General features: G+C 33.4%; 1 protein-coding gene across 2 annotated transcripts; it reads left to right on the forward strand.

Moving 5' to 3' along the window:
• Positions 1–1,662: 1,662 nt before the first annotated feature.
• Positions 1,663–18,173, forward strand: LOC101883939 (probable pleckstrin homology domain-containing family N member 1). Of its 2 annotated transcripts, none has more exons than XM_005162207.5 (12): positions 1,663–1,797; positions 5,399–5,498; positions 5,824–5,874; positions 7,142–7,285; positions 7,430–7,516; positions 8,737–8,818; positions 8,941–9,077; positions 10,284–10,430; positions 10,512–10,613; positions 12,448–12,523; positions 15,114–15,190; positions 17,079–18,173. In XM_005162207.5, the coding sequence occupies exons 1-12, from the start codon at positions 1,709–1,711 to the stop codon at positions 17,148–17,150; spliced, it is 1,164 nt and encodes a 387-aa protein (XP_005162264.1). In that variant the 5' UTR covers positions 1,663–1,708; the 3' UTR covers positions 17,151–18,173. The 2 variants fall into 2 exon arrangements, with proteins under 2 accessions (XP_005162264.1, XP_068073006.1); XM_068216905.2 differs by having other exon boundaries at positions 5,399–5,477.
• Positions 18,174–18,846: the final 673 nt, after the last annotated feature.

Here is an 18,846-nt window from a genome sequence, read left to right on the forward strand (position 1 = left end):
GTTTCTGTGCTTTGCACTCTGAGGGAAAATCCTATTTATATTTTTATGTTGGACTAGGCTGTGAAAAGTACCTTTTTACACCAATACCACACGAGTAAAGCCCAAATCTTCAGTGTTAACAATTTCCTGTAGAAAAACTTCATGGCAGCATTTCACAGCAAACAGCATGTATTAATAAGGCAAGAATAAAGCCATGTTGTCTGTTCATAAACTATATATTCAACATTTGAAAAGCCGTAATCCAGTAACAGTGATGGATGTTTGTTTACCAAAATGACCATTAGACCAATCACAACAGACTGGCTCATCAGACTAATCACAGCAAATTGGCAAAGAAGGAGTTTGAAAAAAAAATTTTTTTTTTCAGTGACTCGTTTGGAAGTTATTTAGCTAAAAAGGCCAAAATAAATACATAGTAAAGTTTTTTTTTTTTTTTTGAACATGCATGTTGACCTGTTCTTGGGGACTCGAACAATTTAAATATGAACCTTTCATAATCCATAATGGAGCACTTTAAAAAGAATAAGTGATTATTGTTATGTGGAGCATGCTACATTTTATCATATTTAAAGCAATTTAAAAATGTCTTGTTAAATCTTCACTCAAAAAAGGTTTTGCTGCTTGTTCAAACTACGTATTTAAAAGGAGCTGAATCAACACATTTCAGACTCTTTAGGGACAACTTAATGTGATCTGTTCAGTCCATTTAAAATTGTAAAAAAAATTAAGTCAACTTATTGTTTTGTGTTGGGACAACATGAAGGAATTGTATGAAACTCCTGATCCTTATGTCAGCCTTAATACACTGTAATTTTTAATGTCAATATATTTTTGGGTAAATAAATAGTGTTATCTAGAATGGCATTATAGTGTGTGTATTCTAAAATATGTAATGTAAAAGATATCTGCTGTACACTTTAATTGTTTAGATGCTTAGAAGACTCTTTTATCTTTGGCCCATATATAGAAAAGTAACTTGTTAAAAAGTGTTTTGGTTTGTGTGAGGTTATGCCTTCACCACAGCATAAAAAATAAAGCATGATATTTCCGCTCTTCACAATTTTTTTAAACAAACTCTCACAAACTTTTTCAATGACGTTTGAAGTGCTTTGAAAGTTCTCTTGACTTCAGTTCAGACACCCACTCAGCTTTGTGTCTGTGGCGTTGTAGATCCTCCCTCTTCCTCAATCTCTGGCACAAGCGACAAAACAAACACCAGATTAGACCTCTAACATGCTAACATGCTCCTCACCGCCAATAAACACAGGTCTCAGCTGTGGTTTCATTGTTGTGACTACTTTTTTTTTGCTTACCTTTCTGAGGTGTAATCATCTTAGGTGGGATTTGCTTTACTGATGCTGCTTGCGTCCCTCTTTGTGCAAAATCAAAGTCGAAACAAACATTTCAAGCTCACTTGCAAACTGAGGAAGTTGTGTTGCCCGCTGCTGCGTCACCATTCAAACCAGCAGGAGGAAATAGAGCAGCATTTGTGCTTGATAGTTTCATGTAGCACTTGCTCCTCATTAATGCGCTCTGTGTCTGTCCAACTTCATTTACTGCATTCTGCTCATCTCATTCTTGAACCCTGCTTATAGTCAGTTGGGGTGTGGGGTTTGTGGGGGCGACCAGATGGCCCTCAGTGTGTAGTTTTGAGGAGAAGCCATTGGGGACGTGTGTGTGGAAAGGAGAGGTAAGGTGCAGGCGAGCGATGGGATGCTGCAGTGTTACCCAAAGGCATACGGGGACTGATGAAGTGGGCCCAGATGAGATTGAACTCTTGGAGATCTCCAATGCAGGGTAAGATTTGCTTGATTCTTTGCTCATGCTTTATGGCTAAAAAAAACAAAACAATCTCTATAGTTAGCAGCAGAACTTCCTCCTTTCAGGGAGTTCGGTAATGTTTGATAACAATTCAAAAACCACATGATGTTTGGATGATAATAAAGAGTTAATTGTTCGTTATCATGTGAGTGTATATTTATGTAGACACTTTAAAAGGATAGCTCACCCAAAATAGAAATTCTTCCTTATTCCTATTTGAGTTTCTTTATTCTAATGAACACAAAATAAGATACTTTAAAAAATGTTCATACATATCTAGCACCAACTAGACTTCCACATTTACTTTTTTCCTACTATGGATGCCAGCAACCTGTATTATACCAAAATGTCTTCAACAGAAGAAAGAAACTCTGAGTTAAGTTTAATTTTTGGGTTAACTATGCCTTTAATGCATGGATCATCTTAATGGTGTCAGTTTGAGTTTCCACCAGTCAGGAGGTAGTTTCCAGGCACCTTATAACTGTTCTGCTCAATTCTGTTTGTTCGGAATGCATCTGATGAAACTCAGTGAAACTCTTTTTGTAAGTTTGAGTTGTTTTATCCTGTGGTTACCGTGGCTGGGCAGCAGACTTGCAGCTACAGATCTCATTATATCCTCTCTTACACCAATGAGGCAGAACTAATGCAACTAGTATAGCTAATTAAAGGAGCCAAGTGTGTTTGAGCAGTCTGCTGTCTTACTCGAGTTGGAAGCCTCAATCCTCTCATTAGGAGACTGTAGGGATTAGAGTAGGAGTTAATCAGAGCTCATAAGCTTTATGTGGCCAAACTAGCAGAAAAATGGGGATCAGACAACGGGCAATCTGGTAAAATATGCACAGGTTGTTAACGCACATGCACAGATATGCTTGGTGGTCTGTTTGGAGAAGTAATAAAGTTAAATTACCCGTTGTGGTTCTTGCATTATTTTATTAAAGACTCTATATTGGCTTTTTAAGTGTAGTTTGAAGAGTAGCACCCATCGAGGGTCAGATGGCAGGTGTCTGCTTGTTGTTCACCTCCTACTGTAAGCTGCTTATGTCTGGGCACTTCCCCAATAAGCAGCATAAGTAAAATCAGCGGGAACAGAGGGTCTGGGGAAGAAATAAGCCACGTTTAGGGAGCAAACCTCATACAAAATGTTTGTTAATGTTTACTGTTAATGCTTTTAGGGTGACTATAGACTGATACTGACTTTTGTATTACACTGATCTAAAATAAACTGAACCTCAGTGGTGACTAAACTGAACTGAATCAGTTTTAATTTAATTCAAATTACACCATCATTCTCTATATACCATTACTCTTCTACTTAATGAAATGTTCCATAATCTAAAATATTGTTATGGCTTTTTCGTCTTCATCTATGTTAAATTGTTTTGACACAATTGTAAAAAGCGCTGTATAGAAAAAAATGATTTGAATTAAATTTGTAGAAACTTAAAATGATACAAATGTTTCTCAGACTAGACCATGTTCATTTTGGTTCTGGAAAACTAAGTACAGCACATGGTTTTTATCTCAAAGGGCAGAACTGATAACAGTGAATTCGCCCACATGGTTACAAACCCCTGGTTCCTATAACTTCTGGCTGAAGTACTTGCTTTATTCAGTGCGTACAGAGTTCAGGAACTGGGAGTTGTTGAATTTTGATGAATATAGCACTTGATGTGGCTGTCAACTAGCTTTCATCACTTCAGAGTTGGTGAACGTGTGAATGCAGTCAAGTAAATGAAATAGGGGTAAAGTATTTCCTAACTACCTGGTTCATGCAAAAACTTCCCATTCTGTTATGTTTTTATTTATTTATTTTTCATTTTTATTTTTTGTACACCCTAAAAGATTCTGGCTTATAGGGTCTTCTGTGCTAAACACATGGTGTTAGACTGAGGTGTATCAAAGAAAAAGGTTGCCTTTAGTAAAAGCATTCCTCTACGAGATGGCATTGCACAACATGCAACTGTTTTCGTTCATTAATTCATTCATTCATTTTCTTTTCGGCTTAGTCCCCTATTATTCAGGGTTCACCACGTTTATCCAGCATATGTTTTACACAGCGAATGCCCCTCCAGCTGCAACCTATCACTGGTAAACACCCATACACCCTCATTCCAACTGTAATTGAATAATAAAAAAATAAAAAAAAACTGTAATTGAATTAAAAAAAAGTTTGTTACAAAACAGAAACAAAGTCGTTCAAAAAATTACTTTTCCTGCTTCCTACATATTTATAAGTAACTTAAAAATAAGTCTTATTTATCTTAAGGTTATTTGGGCCAACTTAATTGTTTTATGTTCATTCAACTTATGACTTAACAGTTACAGTTGAAGTCAGAATTATTAGCCCCCCCTGTTTATTTTTCCCCCCAATTTCTGTTTAATGGAGAGAAGATTTCCTCAACACATTTCTCAACATAATAGTTTTAATAACTCATCTCTCATAACTGGTTTATTTTGTCTTTACCATACTGACAGTAATCTTTATTAATGTGACATTTACAGGCTTAACTATGTTAATTAGGTTAGGGTAATTAGGCAAGTTAGGGTTATTAGGCAAGTTATTGTATAACGATGGTTTGTTCTGTAGACTATCGAAAAAAAAAATTAGCTTAAAGTGGCTAATAATTCTGACTTTAACTGTACCTTAATTAATTTGTGTTGGGACAACATGGAGGATTTGTGTGGAACATAGCATTTTTATAGTGGTTTTTTACACTTTCAGTGAAATACTACTGTATTTACAATGTAAAAAAAATGCAGGGTTCCACACAATTCATTCATGGTGTCCCCACACAAATTCATTAAGTTAACTTAACACTTTTGAAAAATGTATGTGGATTGAACATAAAAAAATTAAGTTGTCCCAATGAAATCTTAATAATTGTGTTGTTTTAGCTCATTTTAAATAAGTAGTTTGAACGAGCATAATAAATAAATATATATATATATATATATATATATATATATATATATATATATATATATATATATATATATATATATCCAATTTCTCACTGTAGAACTTCTTTTTTGCAGATTTTTTACTGTGACTCTGTACTTATGCACCAAAAATAATAACATCCTTTATAAAGTACACTAGTTTAAAGTGTGATGTAGTGCCAACAATGTCACCCTTTTTGCAACAGCAAAAATTAATCTCTAATAATATTCCATTAATGGACATTTATATGCAGTTGCTTGTTAAGACACTTTCAAGTCAACTAGATGTCTAAAGAAGACCATCAGAATAAAGTATACCAAAGTTTTAAGAACGTTAATAACCGAAGAATATCCTATTTACTACATGAAGCAATAAAAAGCAACGATGCAGTACCTGTTATCATTACTCACCCTCCATGTTAAAATAAAATGGTTTTTTTTTTTTTAGCAGATTAACCTTAAAGTGTATTAACATTCAAATAAAAGACTTGTGGTACAGAAAAGCAATGCTTCTTCCCCACTAAATTTATCATTTAGGGCAAAGCACAGCAATTTGCATTGCATTCATGTTTAAATCCTCATCTATTATGCTGCAAGATGAAGTGATTTGACACTGTTTAGCCATCTGCTGTTTCAGGCTCTGGAGTCTTGCTGAAAGCCGCCTACAAACTTCCACAAGGAATGGCACAGATGAAGGTCCTCAGCGCTGCCCTTCTGTAAGACACCTGAAGCAAGAGGTTAGCCAGTTAACACAGAAAACAGGAAGTGGTAAAGGGTGTGATGGCATGTCTAAAAATTAAGCTGAACAAACAAAATAGACAATTCATGTACACAGTGGGCGAATATTATTTGCATACTAACATATCTGTCGCATGTATGTTTCTGTGTTACACACATTATAAAGCGTAGAGTGTTTTTTTATTTGGGATATGTGCACTAAAGTATTTAAATTATTTTTGATTATTCATGTTGAGTTACAGAACATAAATGCAATGTCTGCACTGAATTAGGGTTTATCAATGTTATCTGCATCTCTTCATTGCTTCATTTGTGTTGTGCAAGGATCCGGATCCTGTTTCTGTGAGGAGGGACTCAAAGCACAACAATTCACAAGTATGTGTTCATTAGCTTCAAACTAATTACCGTTACCCATGCATTAAACATGATTCAGCCTATTTACTACTGGCTTATTACCTGCCTATTATTAAGACATGAACTGTTTATTAGTATGTTCTTATTTTACATCCCTAAACCTGCCCAAAGTATAAACCTACTATTGACCTTTATTGACAGTATGTAAAGTCTTAGTTAATGCCGTGTTAATGGTTTGTTAATAGCATGAATTGCAAAATAAAATAAAGTGTAATCAACATTTTTGCAAGGATTTTATTTTAGATATTAATTATTTTATGTTAAGGCTTAAAACTATTTACCAACCAATTAAATCATCACCTTTTAATTATAAAATTGTACATCTATTCTATACAGTTTTAAGATAATGAGATGTGGGGTTTTTACATTTCTGGGGATTTATGGGGATCAGGTTTTCTAAATAAAATATACCAAAACTTTAGTATGGTTGTCATAATAAGAATTATTATATACATTGTTGTTTAAATAATTTTAATTGTAAGATAAATACAATTTATCTTCATTTGGATTCTTCAATATTTGCAACAAAACTGCACCATGACTACAGGTTGGGTTGGCAAAAGTTATTGGGTTGGCAAAAAAGATGCACATGGTCTTATGCATGTTTGAAAGGCAAAAAAATTCTAAAGTAATAAACGATTAAATTGTTAGTTATAGTATAGTACAAGTATATATTGTAGTATATTTTTCAATAATATCATAAATAAAAAAATAACTGTCTAATTATGTTGCATTTTATTTATATTTTTAAAATGTACCTATTATACCTTTTCGAATATTAAATTAAATGGCATACCTTAAAATAAAAATAATGTCTTCTTAAAAAAAAAATTATAATAATTTTGAACTTTTAATTCTGAAAAAAATTACTCTAAAAAAATTAATCTGTAAAATAATAAAAAGTACAGCTCATTACACATTTTATATATCATCATTCAATTTATATCATTTAATTATTTTGAATATTTCACTTGATTACATTTTAAGATAAATAAGCTTGGGATTCATACATTCTTCAATATGTGGAACAAAACTGCACCTTGCACCACTGAATCAATGAATCGATTTTTTGTGGTTTAATTAACACACAATTCCACATCACATTGTACAGTCCTACTTTTGCTTCTTCTTTTTTTCCTAACATTTGCCAAATTCCACGTCATTCTGCCTTAAAAAGTAAACATTTACTGGATTCCTTGGAAATAATGTTTGTATTCTCATTTCACAGCTAGCGGTCTGGGGCTGGACGAAAGAAGAGCTTCATTATAGACTGTATACTCAGCCTATTAGAGAATGGGAAGGACGAGCACCACACACTTATGGAGACATTATCCACTCATCTTCTGTTTATTTACACAGTGGATACACAAAGGTAGCAAATCAACAAACCCGATTCATACTAGACAGTTCATTTGACAATCATACATTTTTACTACATATTTTGTTTCTATCCATTTTGCAGCCAAGTTTATTTTCTTTAATGGACATGTCTATGTATTATGATTTCTGTCTGCAGGCTATGAGCGAAAGATATCTGGTTTTATTTTCCTTCCACTTGTTAATCCTTGCTTTGGACGGTTCCAATCGTGATTTTATATACGAGGTAAGACTCAATAGACTCCGTAAAATTCCATAGAAGAATCATTTTGGTAACACTTTATAATAACTTCACCGCCTTTATTAAGCATTAGCAAATAGTTCGTCATTGGTTAAGCTTTGACATTAATGTACTCAATGACTTTATTGTCATACATGTTAAGGTTTTCATTACTAAATTTTAATTGCATTACTTACAAACCACTTATTTAAGAGTATGATAATTTAATTTTTTGGTAAGATTGCAATTTTTTCCCCATTTCCTAAAGTTGTACAGTTTGAGTTTTGTATCTTAAAATTAATATGTTGTTAACACTTTAGTTTAGGTCACAATTTAAGGTATTAACAAACCATTAATGGACGCTTTCAATTGAGTGGGACGGTACGGTATGGTGCGTTACCACTGTTTAGTAAACTAGTATTACTAGTTTATTAAGGTGTTTATAATTGGATTTAGGTTTGGTGTAGTATTAGGGATGCAGAATAAGATCATACTTTATAACTACTCATGAACAGTTAATATTTTAATAATTGGCAGGTAATAAGCAAGTAGTTAATATCGTGAGTTGTTACCGAAACATTTTTTTTTCTCTGAATCCCTATACGTCACTTGTTCATTTTTTATTTGGATTATAGAATATACAGTATATGAGTCTTTAATTGTCCTTCATAAAGGATTTATAAAGCACAAATAGTCTTTACTTTAGATGTTCTGCACAAAACTGTAGGAATTTGAGTTAATAAAGCATTTATTAATATATTATTACTACAGTAAAAATATGATGCATAAATGTTGACCTAATCATTTACTTGCTCATTCTGAATTATCCTCAAAGCCACCAACTACTTTTAAATAACTGTTTTTGTAAATAATAAAGGAAAATTGACTAACAATGTATAAAAATACAATCATTAAGCACATTATATATGTGCTTATAAGCCAAGAATACAGCTTTTGTGGCTGTATTTATAAACTGTTTGCTAATATTAATGTAGAGTTAATACTTAAGACAGGATGAACTGTTTGATAATGCTTAATAAAGAATTTGTAGTGTGCAGTTATTATAAAATGTAAAAAAATTTAATAGTTCTTCAAAGAGACATTTATTGGAAAAAAAAAACATTTCTGAAACTTTTGTGCACTCACTGGAAAGGTCATATGGAACCTTGTGTATATGAGCATTGGGAAATATCTGTGTCTAGAGTTATTTCTGTGTTTTGTCACAGGGTATTCTTCCTCTCTCAGCCATTGAAGTGCATCTGATCCCACAGCAGGACTCCAGTTCGCCACATATGTTTGAGATTAGTGGTAAGAGCCTCTCTGAGGGGAAGAAACTAAGCTTAAATCTCTAAACTGAACTTGAATATGACAACTTTGAAATCACAAAAACTATTTAATCATCATAAACCTGTATTTATGATGCACTATAGGACCCATGGTGGACTCGAAGATCTTCATTTGTGCTGGTGCTGCTGAAACAAAAGCCTGGATGGAGAACATTGAGGACAGGCGATACAAGTCTGTAAGACAACAGCTGAGCCCGTCTCATAGTGCTCTCTCATACCTGGTAATTACCGTAGCCTTAATTTACAAGTGCGAGATTAACTAATTTTGAATACATGATATAGAAAATGTAGTTAGCAAGATGCAACCAATATATTACCTATTATCATTGATTGCATTTTGATTACTTTTAGTCTATGACATTGATTTTAATAGGAAAATCTTGAGAAAAATAAGAAGAAAAAAAGTAACAAAACAAAATACAAAAATAATGTGTTTGAAATGCTACATATTTTCATAAAATGTACATATTATCTTTAAATTAGGGAGAATCAGTGAATTATGTATCATTTTAAGGCATTATTTTTTCAGTAATATGTCATCAATAAAAATGTCTAATTATGGTGTTTCTCATCTAATGCAGATTTTTTAAAGGTTTTCTCTTATACTTCTTCAAATATTGCCTCTAAAGATCTAATTTCATTATGAAAAATCTCTCTAAATAAACTGCTTTTCCCAGAGATGGGTTGCAGCCGGAAGGGCATTCGCTGCTTATAACATATGCCGGATAAGTTGGCGGTTCATTCCGCAGTGGCGATCCTAGATCAATAAAGGAACTAAGCAGAAAAGATAATCAATGAATGAGTTAAAAAACTGCTGAAAAGAATTTTCAGACATTCTAGATTACGTGTATGTGTGATTCCCAATACTGGGTTGTAGCTAGAGTGGCATCCGCTGTGTGAAACATGCTGAAATAGACTAAGCTAAAGGAAAATGAATGAATAACTGATTAATTAAACTAAATATAGATTTCTTAACTCTTCAAAATTTGAAACTTTTTGTGCTGTAACAAATAAAAGCATGTCTGAAAACATGGCCACCTTTTAATTATTAAGTAAAAATCAGTCTCTAAATGTCAACATTTTCGTTTTATATTTACCATAGATGCACTGTCAATAAATAGCCAAGCATTAGCCAAAAGTTGCAATTCCACAGCATTTCAGGTGGTCTCAATTTTCTTCCATAGCTGACATAACTGTAAAACATTACATAGCTGCTTTAAATTGTTAATTGGTAACCTAAAAACCTTCTGAGTCATTTAAACATAAATTACAATATAAACTGACTTCAAAACATTTTAATAAACATGCTAAACTTAGACATTTGTTTTCATTACTTACTGTTTTATGCAATGTTCTTTACTTAATGAAAAATGTGAAGCAGACTGATTTCATACCATTGCTCAGATGTTTTATTTTCACCACTCCAGGTGCCGTGTGATGAAAACTGGAAAAAGGAGGAGCTGAAAAGATACTTGCTGCGGTCTCCCATCATGCAATGGGAAGGAGTCCCCATTCAGCACATGGGACATCCAAGATACCTCTCACTGGTGCACATCAGCAACGTATATGCAAAGGTCAGCATACAGATGATAAAATACAGAGTGGTATCCATGTAATTCAGGATGGTACTAAATATACCTATTTTTAAACAACAGAGCCGGCATTTGCAGGGACCTCAGGAGCGTTTGCTTGTGCTCTTTCCAAGTGACCTGCTCATTCTGTCTCTCGATTGCCATCGCATACGTGTGAAATATGAGGTGAGCTCATTTTGCTGACTTAACAACAAACTCTGCAAGAACACTGCACTATCAGCAATCCTATATGTATGTGGTGAACCATATTTGATTGAAAAGATAACTTGGTAAAAAAAAAGTGCTGACAGTGCACTTTAAAACATTCAGTTTCTTTAAGAAACGACTGCATTTTAAGGCACTTTTATGAAAGACCTTCAGGCCAGAATCACTATCACTTGACCTCAGCTTAAAGGGGTGGTCCAGAATGTATTTTTAAGGCTTGATTGTGTTAATAAGATGCAAAGCAATGTGTGCTCATTCTTCATTTAAAAAAAATCCCATCATTTTTTTATATATCTTACTTATATACAGCTACTTAGTTACATTAAAATGACATATTGTTCTTCCAAAAGGCCCACTTTTAAGAGGCTCTGATTGGTCAGCTAACATAATGTGCTGTGCTTTGTGATCAGGCTCCACGTCACCAGGAAAAGTGTCATGCCTCTAATAGCAAATGCTGTGCCTCATCTGTGTAATCACTGTCAGTCAGAGTAGCTGTTAGCAGTATCTTAATCAGACAGAAAATGAAAAGCTGACACAGCTGAACCTCATGCCTGCTCTCAAAAATAAAATCTGACAAGTGTCTTTAAAATATGTTTGGAATAAGCATGTGTAATATGAAATGTTCAGATATTTTTTGCGGGTTTGTTATTTGAGATGTAGAACAAAGGGAAAGCACCCACATATATAGATTTTAGTGCTGCTGAAGATTGTCGCTGTTTACAGCGGTTTGGTGGATAAATATGAATTTGTAGCTAAATTGTTAATGTGCCAAACAGCATTTCCCGTTGTTTACGTCCTTGTCGTTAACACTAGTAACTATGTATGTAATTGATACATTTTAACAAATAAAAATACTTACAGGTTGTGGCTCACAATCTACAGCTTTGTCTATTATGTTTTTTTAACAGCTCCTTTGTTGAGGGGTTTTTAGCCGAATCCAGCAATAAACTGAGAGAGATTCTGGAAGCTGTTTTTTGTTAAATGCTAGCTATATATTTTTTATAATTCTCTTTAACATAATTAAAATTAAGCACTTCTCTCTTTGTGTTGTGTCCTTTGAAAGCCCAAATACAGAAACAGAACAAGCTCTGTGGAAGTGTTTAAATGGCATTTTCGCTTTCTCTGCTATAATATTACATTGCCTCTGGCCACGCCCCTTTGCTGTGTGGAGTGTATGCATGTGGTGAATGCCATAACTTGAAGCATTTGTGATCTCACTAGGCCGAATGTATTTTTTTGTAGTCCCGAAACTTCGTTCACTGTAGGCTTTACTAAGCTACTTTTACTCTGTAAAAGCCAATGTCTCCCTTTGCATTGAATTTTGAGCATATTACATTCAGAAATGTTGTTTATGTTCACATAGCTTCATTATACGTCGACTAAAGTTGAAAACATGATATCGTACTGGACCACCCCTTTAAAGGGATAGTTCACCCAAAAATGAAAATTCTGTCATCATTTACTCACCCTTACCTCATTCGAAACCAATTTCTTTTTTTCAGTTGAACACAAAAGAAGATATTTAGAAAAATGCTGTTAGCTGACACCAATTTACTTACAAAAAAAAAATCCTTCTATGGAAGCAACCAGCATTATTCAAAATATCTTCCTTTCTGTTCAACAGAAGAGATACATTTATAAAAGTGTAAAACTAAATGAAGGAAAATAAATGAGGAGGTAATTAACATTTTTGGATGAACAATCCATTTAAATGATCCATTAAAACTGACAAATTTGAATAATTTTTAAAACCACACAATGTCACAGCACTGAGTTGCATTGTTTTATACCGAAGGGTCGTCTGCCACTAAAGAGCATTAAAGCCATGGAAAGATCAGCACTGCCTGGCAGACTGGAGTTTGAACTAACAGGTATGTATCAAGCTGTGAAACTAGTTACACGCACAAACTAAATGAATCATGTAGTGTGTGTGTGTGGGTGGGTTGGTGGGCTAGGTGTTAAAGATAAACACATCAGATACAACTCAAAGTTTGAAATCAAAATTTGCAGTCATATGCGTCTTCTCATGAATTAACAGAAATTGGGGGGAAAAAAACAGGAGGAGGCTAATAATTCTGACTTCAACTGAATAAGAATATATGACTGAAATGATTAGTTATTTACTAAATTGTTAAAAAACAATTATTACTTGTACTTAGATTATGACTACGATTTAAACATATTATAGGCATTAAGAAATTAACATCACCTGTAAAAAATAAATCCATAAAATATACTGTAAGAAAATGGCAATTGTGGTTGCCAGTACTTTACCGTTAAAAACATGGTGCAAAACGTAAAAGTAGTTTTTCATTTTTACGGTAAACTACCGTATTTTATTAATTTATCGAGGTAATATGAAAACCCATAAATAAAGCATTTGTTGCTTTATTCATGGGTTTTGTTAACTAATGTAACTATTAGAGTCTTATTGCAAAATGTTACATGCAGTAGCCCTATAAGGAGTAAGAATTTCCAGTTAATATTTCAGTATGCCAGGTTACATGTGAAGTCTTTAAGCATTTGGTCCTGTCAAAAACACTGCAAAAAATACATTGTGATTATTCTTAAAAACCCTCTAAAAGTTTCAATAATAACTTTAAAGGGCACCTATGATGAAAATAATCTTTTGGAAGCTGTTTGGAGAGCAGGTATAAGGTATAATGTGTCCACAGTCATACTGGAGTGATATAAAGAAAGTAATTCTCTTTTTTAAAATTTCCTCGCATTCAAATAGGATCCAAATCACTCCCATTTTGAGGCTAATTGCAACGCGACATAGGAGTGTGGTTTCCCCACCCACCAAATTGATTGACGGCCAAGTATTTACATGCCTTCGCAGTAACGCGTATAATCATATCAGCAAGACAGGACATGCTCAAACTAAACTGGGATTAAAAGATCTGTTCAGCTCTCTGTGATCATCAGTCATCATCAAATATGATCAAGAATGAGTTTTACAAGTTGAAAGCATTTTTAAAACTGTGCATGTTTGTAATAAAGTAAACATGGTAATATTACTGTAATTTATCACCAAAGCCAGTACAATTATAAAAGAAGACACTTTAATTCCAGTTTGTAAATGTTAAATCAGGTTTATTTTGTGTATTAACACAACAGATATCCATGCAGCAGTGGATATTAATGTGTATCCTGTCACATTTGTCGTGCAAAAACAGTGCAAGCTTGCACTCATGTGCTGTGTGCCTGTGTGTGCGAATTTTGTAACAACATTGTGTGTGACTCGTCATTGCAGAAAGGCTTGAATAAACTACAAATACATCAAAAATAATAACTAAAAATAAGTTCTTGCTGTAGAATTTCTTACAAACGTCACATGAGATGCTTTCTTCATGTCTGTCACTGTGCTGTTTATCCGATGCAGCAGGAGATGGAAACACACTCTGAATGTGGGAATGATGGCTGGGGAGAACTAGCTCATTTGCATTAAAGGCACAGGCAACAAAAACAGCTAGTGTGGTTAGAGCTGAAAATGCCAATATTCTGAAAAGTATAACAAATAATCTGATGGGTGTTTTGAGCTAAAACTTTACACACACATTCTGGAGACACAAAAGACTTGTCTTAAATCTTGAAAAAGGGGTTAAAAAAAGGTGCCCTTTAATACTTTTTCATTACTTTCAACCAATCACATTGATTTTAATAGGTCAATCTTGTACTATTACAAAATTAAAAAACAAATGTGATGTCATGCATATTTAAATATTTTCGAAGACAGAGTAATAAACAATTCGATTAGGGATAATCTGTGAAAACAATCTGTGTACTTGAAAAACATTTGGACAAACCTTTAAAATTTATATAAATTTACTATGAATACAATTAAATGAAAATCCATTACTTGGTAATTATAAAGACAGAACTTTGTGGAGGGAATCCATAGTATTTAGACACTGTGGTTATGGCCTATACACTCTACACTTTATTTAGAGTCTGACAGATCAGTCTTTTCATTATGACCGGCCATGTGAAGACAAGAAATACTCTTGCATAACATTAACCCATTAGGGTAGCTTTAACTTTACTGGGGTAGGATATAATCCTACAGTATATTGGATATTGAGGTAGGATATAGTGTAAGATCTTTCATAAACATTAAGAGTGCCATATTTGCATACATTGCTTGTTTTGCTGTTTTAAAATTCAGAAACTAAGTGATGTTAGTCATAAAACTTGTGAATCACCTTCAGAAAATAGCAACGGGATGATAAACTTACTAGCTTCTCAATGTTCCTCTTATCAGCTACATTCTGTTGTAACTGTTAAAGATGCAAGTCATTTAAAATGCCAGTACACTTTTAAGTTTTCAGGCTTTTTTGTATAAATGCTAAAAGTGACAGTTCATGCAGGTCACTTTCTCTGTGTTCTCTAAACTGCTGTACAGTACAATCTTCATGTTTTATGCTGATTTATGCCGACGATGAGTGATGTATTTTCCAGGTGAACTGATGGAGCCTCTGCTTGTCTCCTGTATTTACCCTGAGGACTATCAAAGCTGGATCTTCCAGTTACAACAGGCAAGACTGCAGTTTTTGGATTTCCTCGACACCGCTTTCAACTTAAAACAGAAAACCTTTAATGTATTTTGACCATTCATTCATTCATTCATTCATACAATAATGGCATTTTTAACGCTTAAATGATTATGAAAAGTACATCGAGTGTGCAATTTTTTACTAAGCTTTTTCTGTGGTGTTCATACAGTATCACTAAACCAAATATATTCATTTTAATGACATCTAATGTATCTAGTAGTCCAATAAATTGCACTCTATGAGTCTAGCTTGACTTTTATACAGATAATGCATATTTATATGATTATAGAAGCATATTTTTCAAGAAAAAATGTCTTGAACACTCATTGTTTGTAGATATGCTGCTTTTTGACCATTTACCTAATGTTTTCCTGCATCCCTGCTGAGCATGTTAAAACATTATTGGCAGTCACATTTATATTTGTTTTAACTTATTCTTGCTTTTATTATAATAATTTTATTATTTAATATACTGATCAGTGTACACTATTTTCCACTATTAAAAGGGCACACCCCCCACACATTTTGTTTTGATGTCATTTATACAGGCCAGGCATTAACTGAATCACATCCTGAGTGCATAGACACATTAAACAGGACTGTAAAATAAAGAGCTACTGGTGTTTCTTAAACACCAGCGTCAATTACTGGCCTCACATGCACGTTTGGGCATTTTTTTACTTTTTATGTTGATCTGTGCATAAAAAAATGGGACTCATTTTGCCAATAATATAATTTGAAATATTTTTCATGCAGATGTTCCATTGTGTTCATTATTATAAACTAAATGATTGTAATTTAGGCTGCAAGATGTAAATACAGCCTAAAATTTTACTGATATTGTTTATAGTATATATTACAGTTTTTCTCAATTGCTTTAGCACATTTTTCAAAACTGATTTAATATTCTCCAAACTGTGAAAGCAAATCTCAAAACTATTTGCTAGAACTTCAGAACTTTATTGCATGTCTGCAAAATGTAGTAACTCACCCAAAACATTTTATTCATGAATAAAAACCTAGTTATTGTGTTAGTAATTTTGTTAAGGCCACTAAAACATAAAGTGTATTTGTCATCATGTGAGCTTCACTGCCCAAAATCATTAGTTGTTGTTTCACCATGAGAGTCAACCATGGAAATTAAAGTTTTTTTTATTAAAATCTGGTATTTGTTGAGAAGAGTCAATAGGACATTGAAAAAAATAAAAAATAAAAAATAAAAAAATAAAAGAACATTTGTATTCATACAGTACATGTATTTGTTAACAAATGTATTACATGCAACGTGCAATCTTGTTTGTCCAATTGCTGTATTGTAGTGGACATGCTGTCGCTCGTGTTAGCCTTGACATAGATTACACTTCTTGCATTTGCTCTACCACAAGCATATTACTGCAGCTCAGGATTGTGAATGTAGTGATTGTATATATGTATGTGTGTGTATATATATATATATATATATATATATATATATATATATATATATATATATATATATATATATATAAATAATTTTCAGTGTGATGGCTTACACAATGAAAAATGTTTGAGAAGTTGTGAAAAGTTTGCCAGTTAAATGAGAATCGACTCGTAAGTTTTGATCAACAAGCCATGTGCAGTTCTTGTCCAAACCACAGACAATAGTACTTACTGGTTGCACACATGCACCAAAACATTTGCAATCTGCTTAAATCAATAAGAAATGACATTATGATGTGAATAATAAGCTAATTGTTCAGAGATCTAAACTTACTGTTTTGAAAAATGCAAATTTCAATCAAGAATTGAGCCAAAGCACTTGAGAAAAACTATTATAGTTTTTAAAATGTATTTATTTATTTAATCATTTATTTATTTTTATCTCCCACAGCCTGATAAAATGCCAGATTCACTGCCTCATCACACTCCTCCACCTCTGATACCGAAGAAGCGCAGGAGCTGAATATAATGTGACGACTGGGTATTAAGATGACTGTGAACATCACAAATATTCCTATGAATGAAAGCTGCTGAGGAGGACACAAGAATATTTTACTGTTGCTTTTTATATACTTTTGTAAATATCTAAACTGCTCATGTGAAAGGGGTTTTCAATAGCTGTGAAACTCAGTAATTGTTACAATCTGCTCCATTTCTGTGGTAGAGAGTGGTGTACACAGAGACAGGTACCACACATGCACACAAACAGTAAAGTACAATGTATAAAATAAATATAAATGCTTAAGATGTATAAAATTAATTTAATTAGAAGTTGTTCAAGTTTTCTCTGAGCTAAACTGTCTTTAAATAACATAGAGCAAAATACATCCCCTACCAAATAGCATTTTCAACTACATTTATGTTTCAATAGCAACATATGTGTCCAAAAAATCAGTTTTTTTCTTTATTATTTTTAACATTTTTTTCAAAAGTGTTACTCCTTTTAAAACAATTTGTAATAATTAATTTAACTTAAAAGTTTAGACAGTGGGAGGTTTTGGGTAACTAATCTTTTTCACTGGTTTCCCATGCTCTCTGTCCAACCCATGTCTTTATTTATGGACATGCCACTTCCTGCAGGGTAGAAGCTAGTAATTATGCACATGAAAGTTCACAGACAGAGTAAGTGGTAAGTTTAAACCCAGATTTAGGGCCTGTCCCAGTTCTTACACTTTCAGTCTGTCCCAGGTCTAAAAACAGCAAATTCAGTGCCCTTAACACACACTAAATTAATCCACAAACTCTAATATTGCTTTAGGGCAGTATTTGAGGCTATTTAAAAAGTATTTCATCCATCGTCATGTTTGGGGAGAAATTTATAAAATCTTTGCAAATGCTTTTTACTGCTTAATTAGAAGCATCACAAATAAACTGTGGCATATCTGGTCTGCTAACAGAAATGTAGATGTGTATTTTTAAAAATGCAAAGTTTTAAATGTACAAAATGTGTAAATAAATATTTGTGAAAACTTTACCTTAGGACAAACATGTTATGTGATTGTTTATTCCAAACACTATCTTCAGACTCACATCAGCTAAAAATATACATTAAATATTTGTGTAAGTGACAGGTGGTTTAAAGACAAAGACCATGCTTGTAGAGTACAACCCTCAGTGCTGGGAATCACACATAATATGCTTTAATTTCATCCAATTCAGCTACATTTAGGATTAAATAATTGTCTCTAAAGATGTTTGGCCCCCTCCTACCTCCTCCTACCCCTAACTTTCCATTTTAAACACTTTATAGTCTATTTTATCAAATACGTGTCTTGAAAATGAAATATTCTTATATTTTGTAAAATCCCGTTTACACTGCAAATTTTGCCGTATGTATATATATATATATATATATATATATATATCGATGGGGCGAGGCAGTGGCGCAGTAGGTAGTGCTGTCGCCTCACAGCAAGAAGGTCACTGGGTCTCTGGTTCGAACCTTGGCTCAGTTGGTGTTTCTGTGTGGAGTTTGCATGTTCTCCCTGCCTTCATGTGGGTTTCCTTCAGGTGCTTCGGTTTCCCCCACAGTCCAAAGACATCCGGTACAGGTAAATTGGGCAGGCTAAATCTTCCGTAGTGTATGAGTGTGTGTGTCTGAATGTGTGTGTGGATTTTGCCCAGAGATGGGTTGCGGCTGGAAGGGCATGCGCTGCATA

This window comes from Danio rerio, chromosome 23 (assembly GCF_049306965.1).
Source record: "Danio rerio strain Tuebingen ecotype United States chromosome 23, GRCz12tu, whole genome shotgun sequence".
Lineage (NCBI taxonomy): Eukaryota > Metazoa > Chordata > Actinopteri > Cypriniformes > Danionidae > Danio > Danio rerio.

Coding starts and splice junctions, on each gene's coding strand:
- LOC101883939 (XM_005162207.5), top strand. CDS start 1,709: ATGGGATGCTGCAGTGTTACCCAAAGGCATACGGGGACTGATGAAGTG. Junction 5,499..5,823: donor TAAGACACCTGAAGCAAGAG/GTTAGCCAGTTA, acceptor GTGTTGTGCAAG/GATCCGGATCCTGTTTCTGT. Junction 15,191..17,078: donor GGATCTTCCAGTTACAACAG/GCAAGACTGCAG, acceptor TATCTCCCACAG/CCTGATAAAATGCCAGATTC.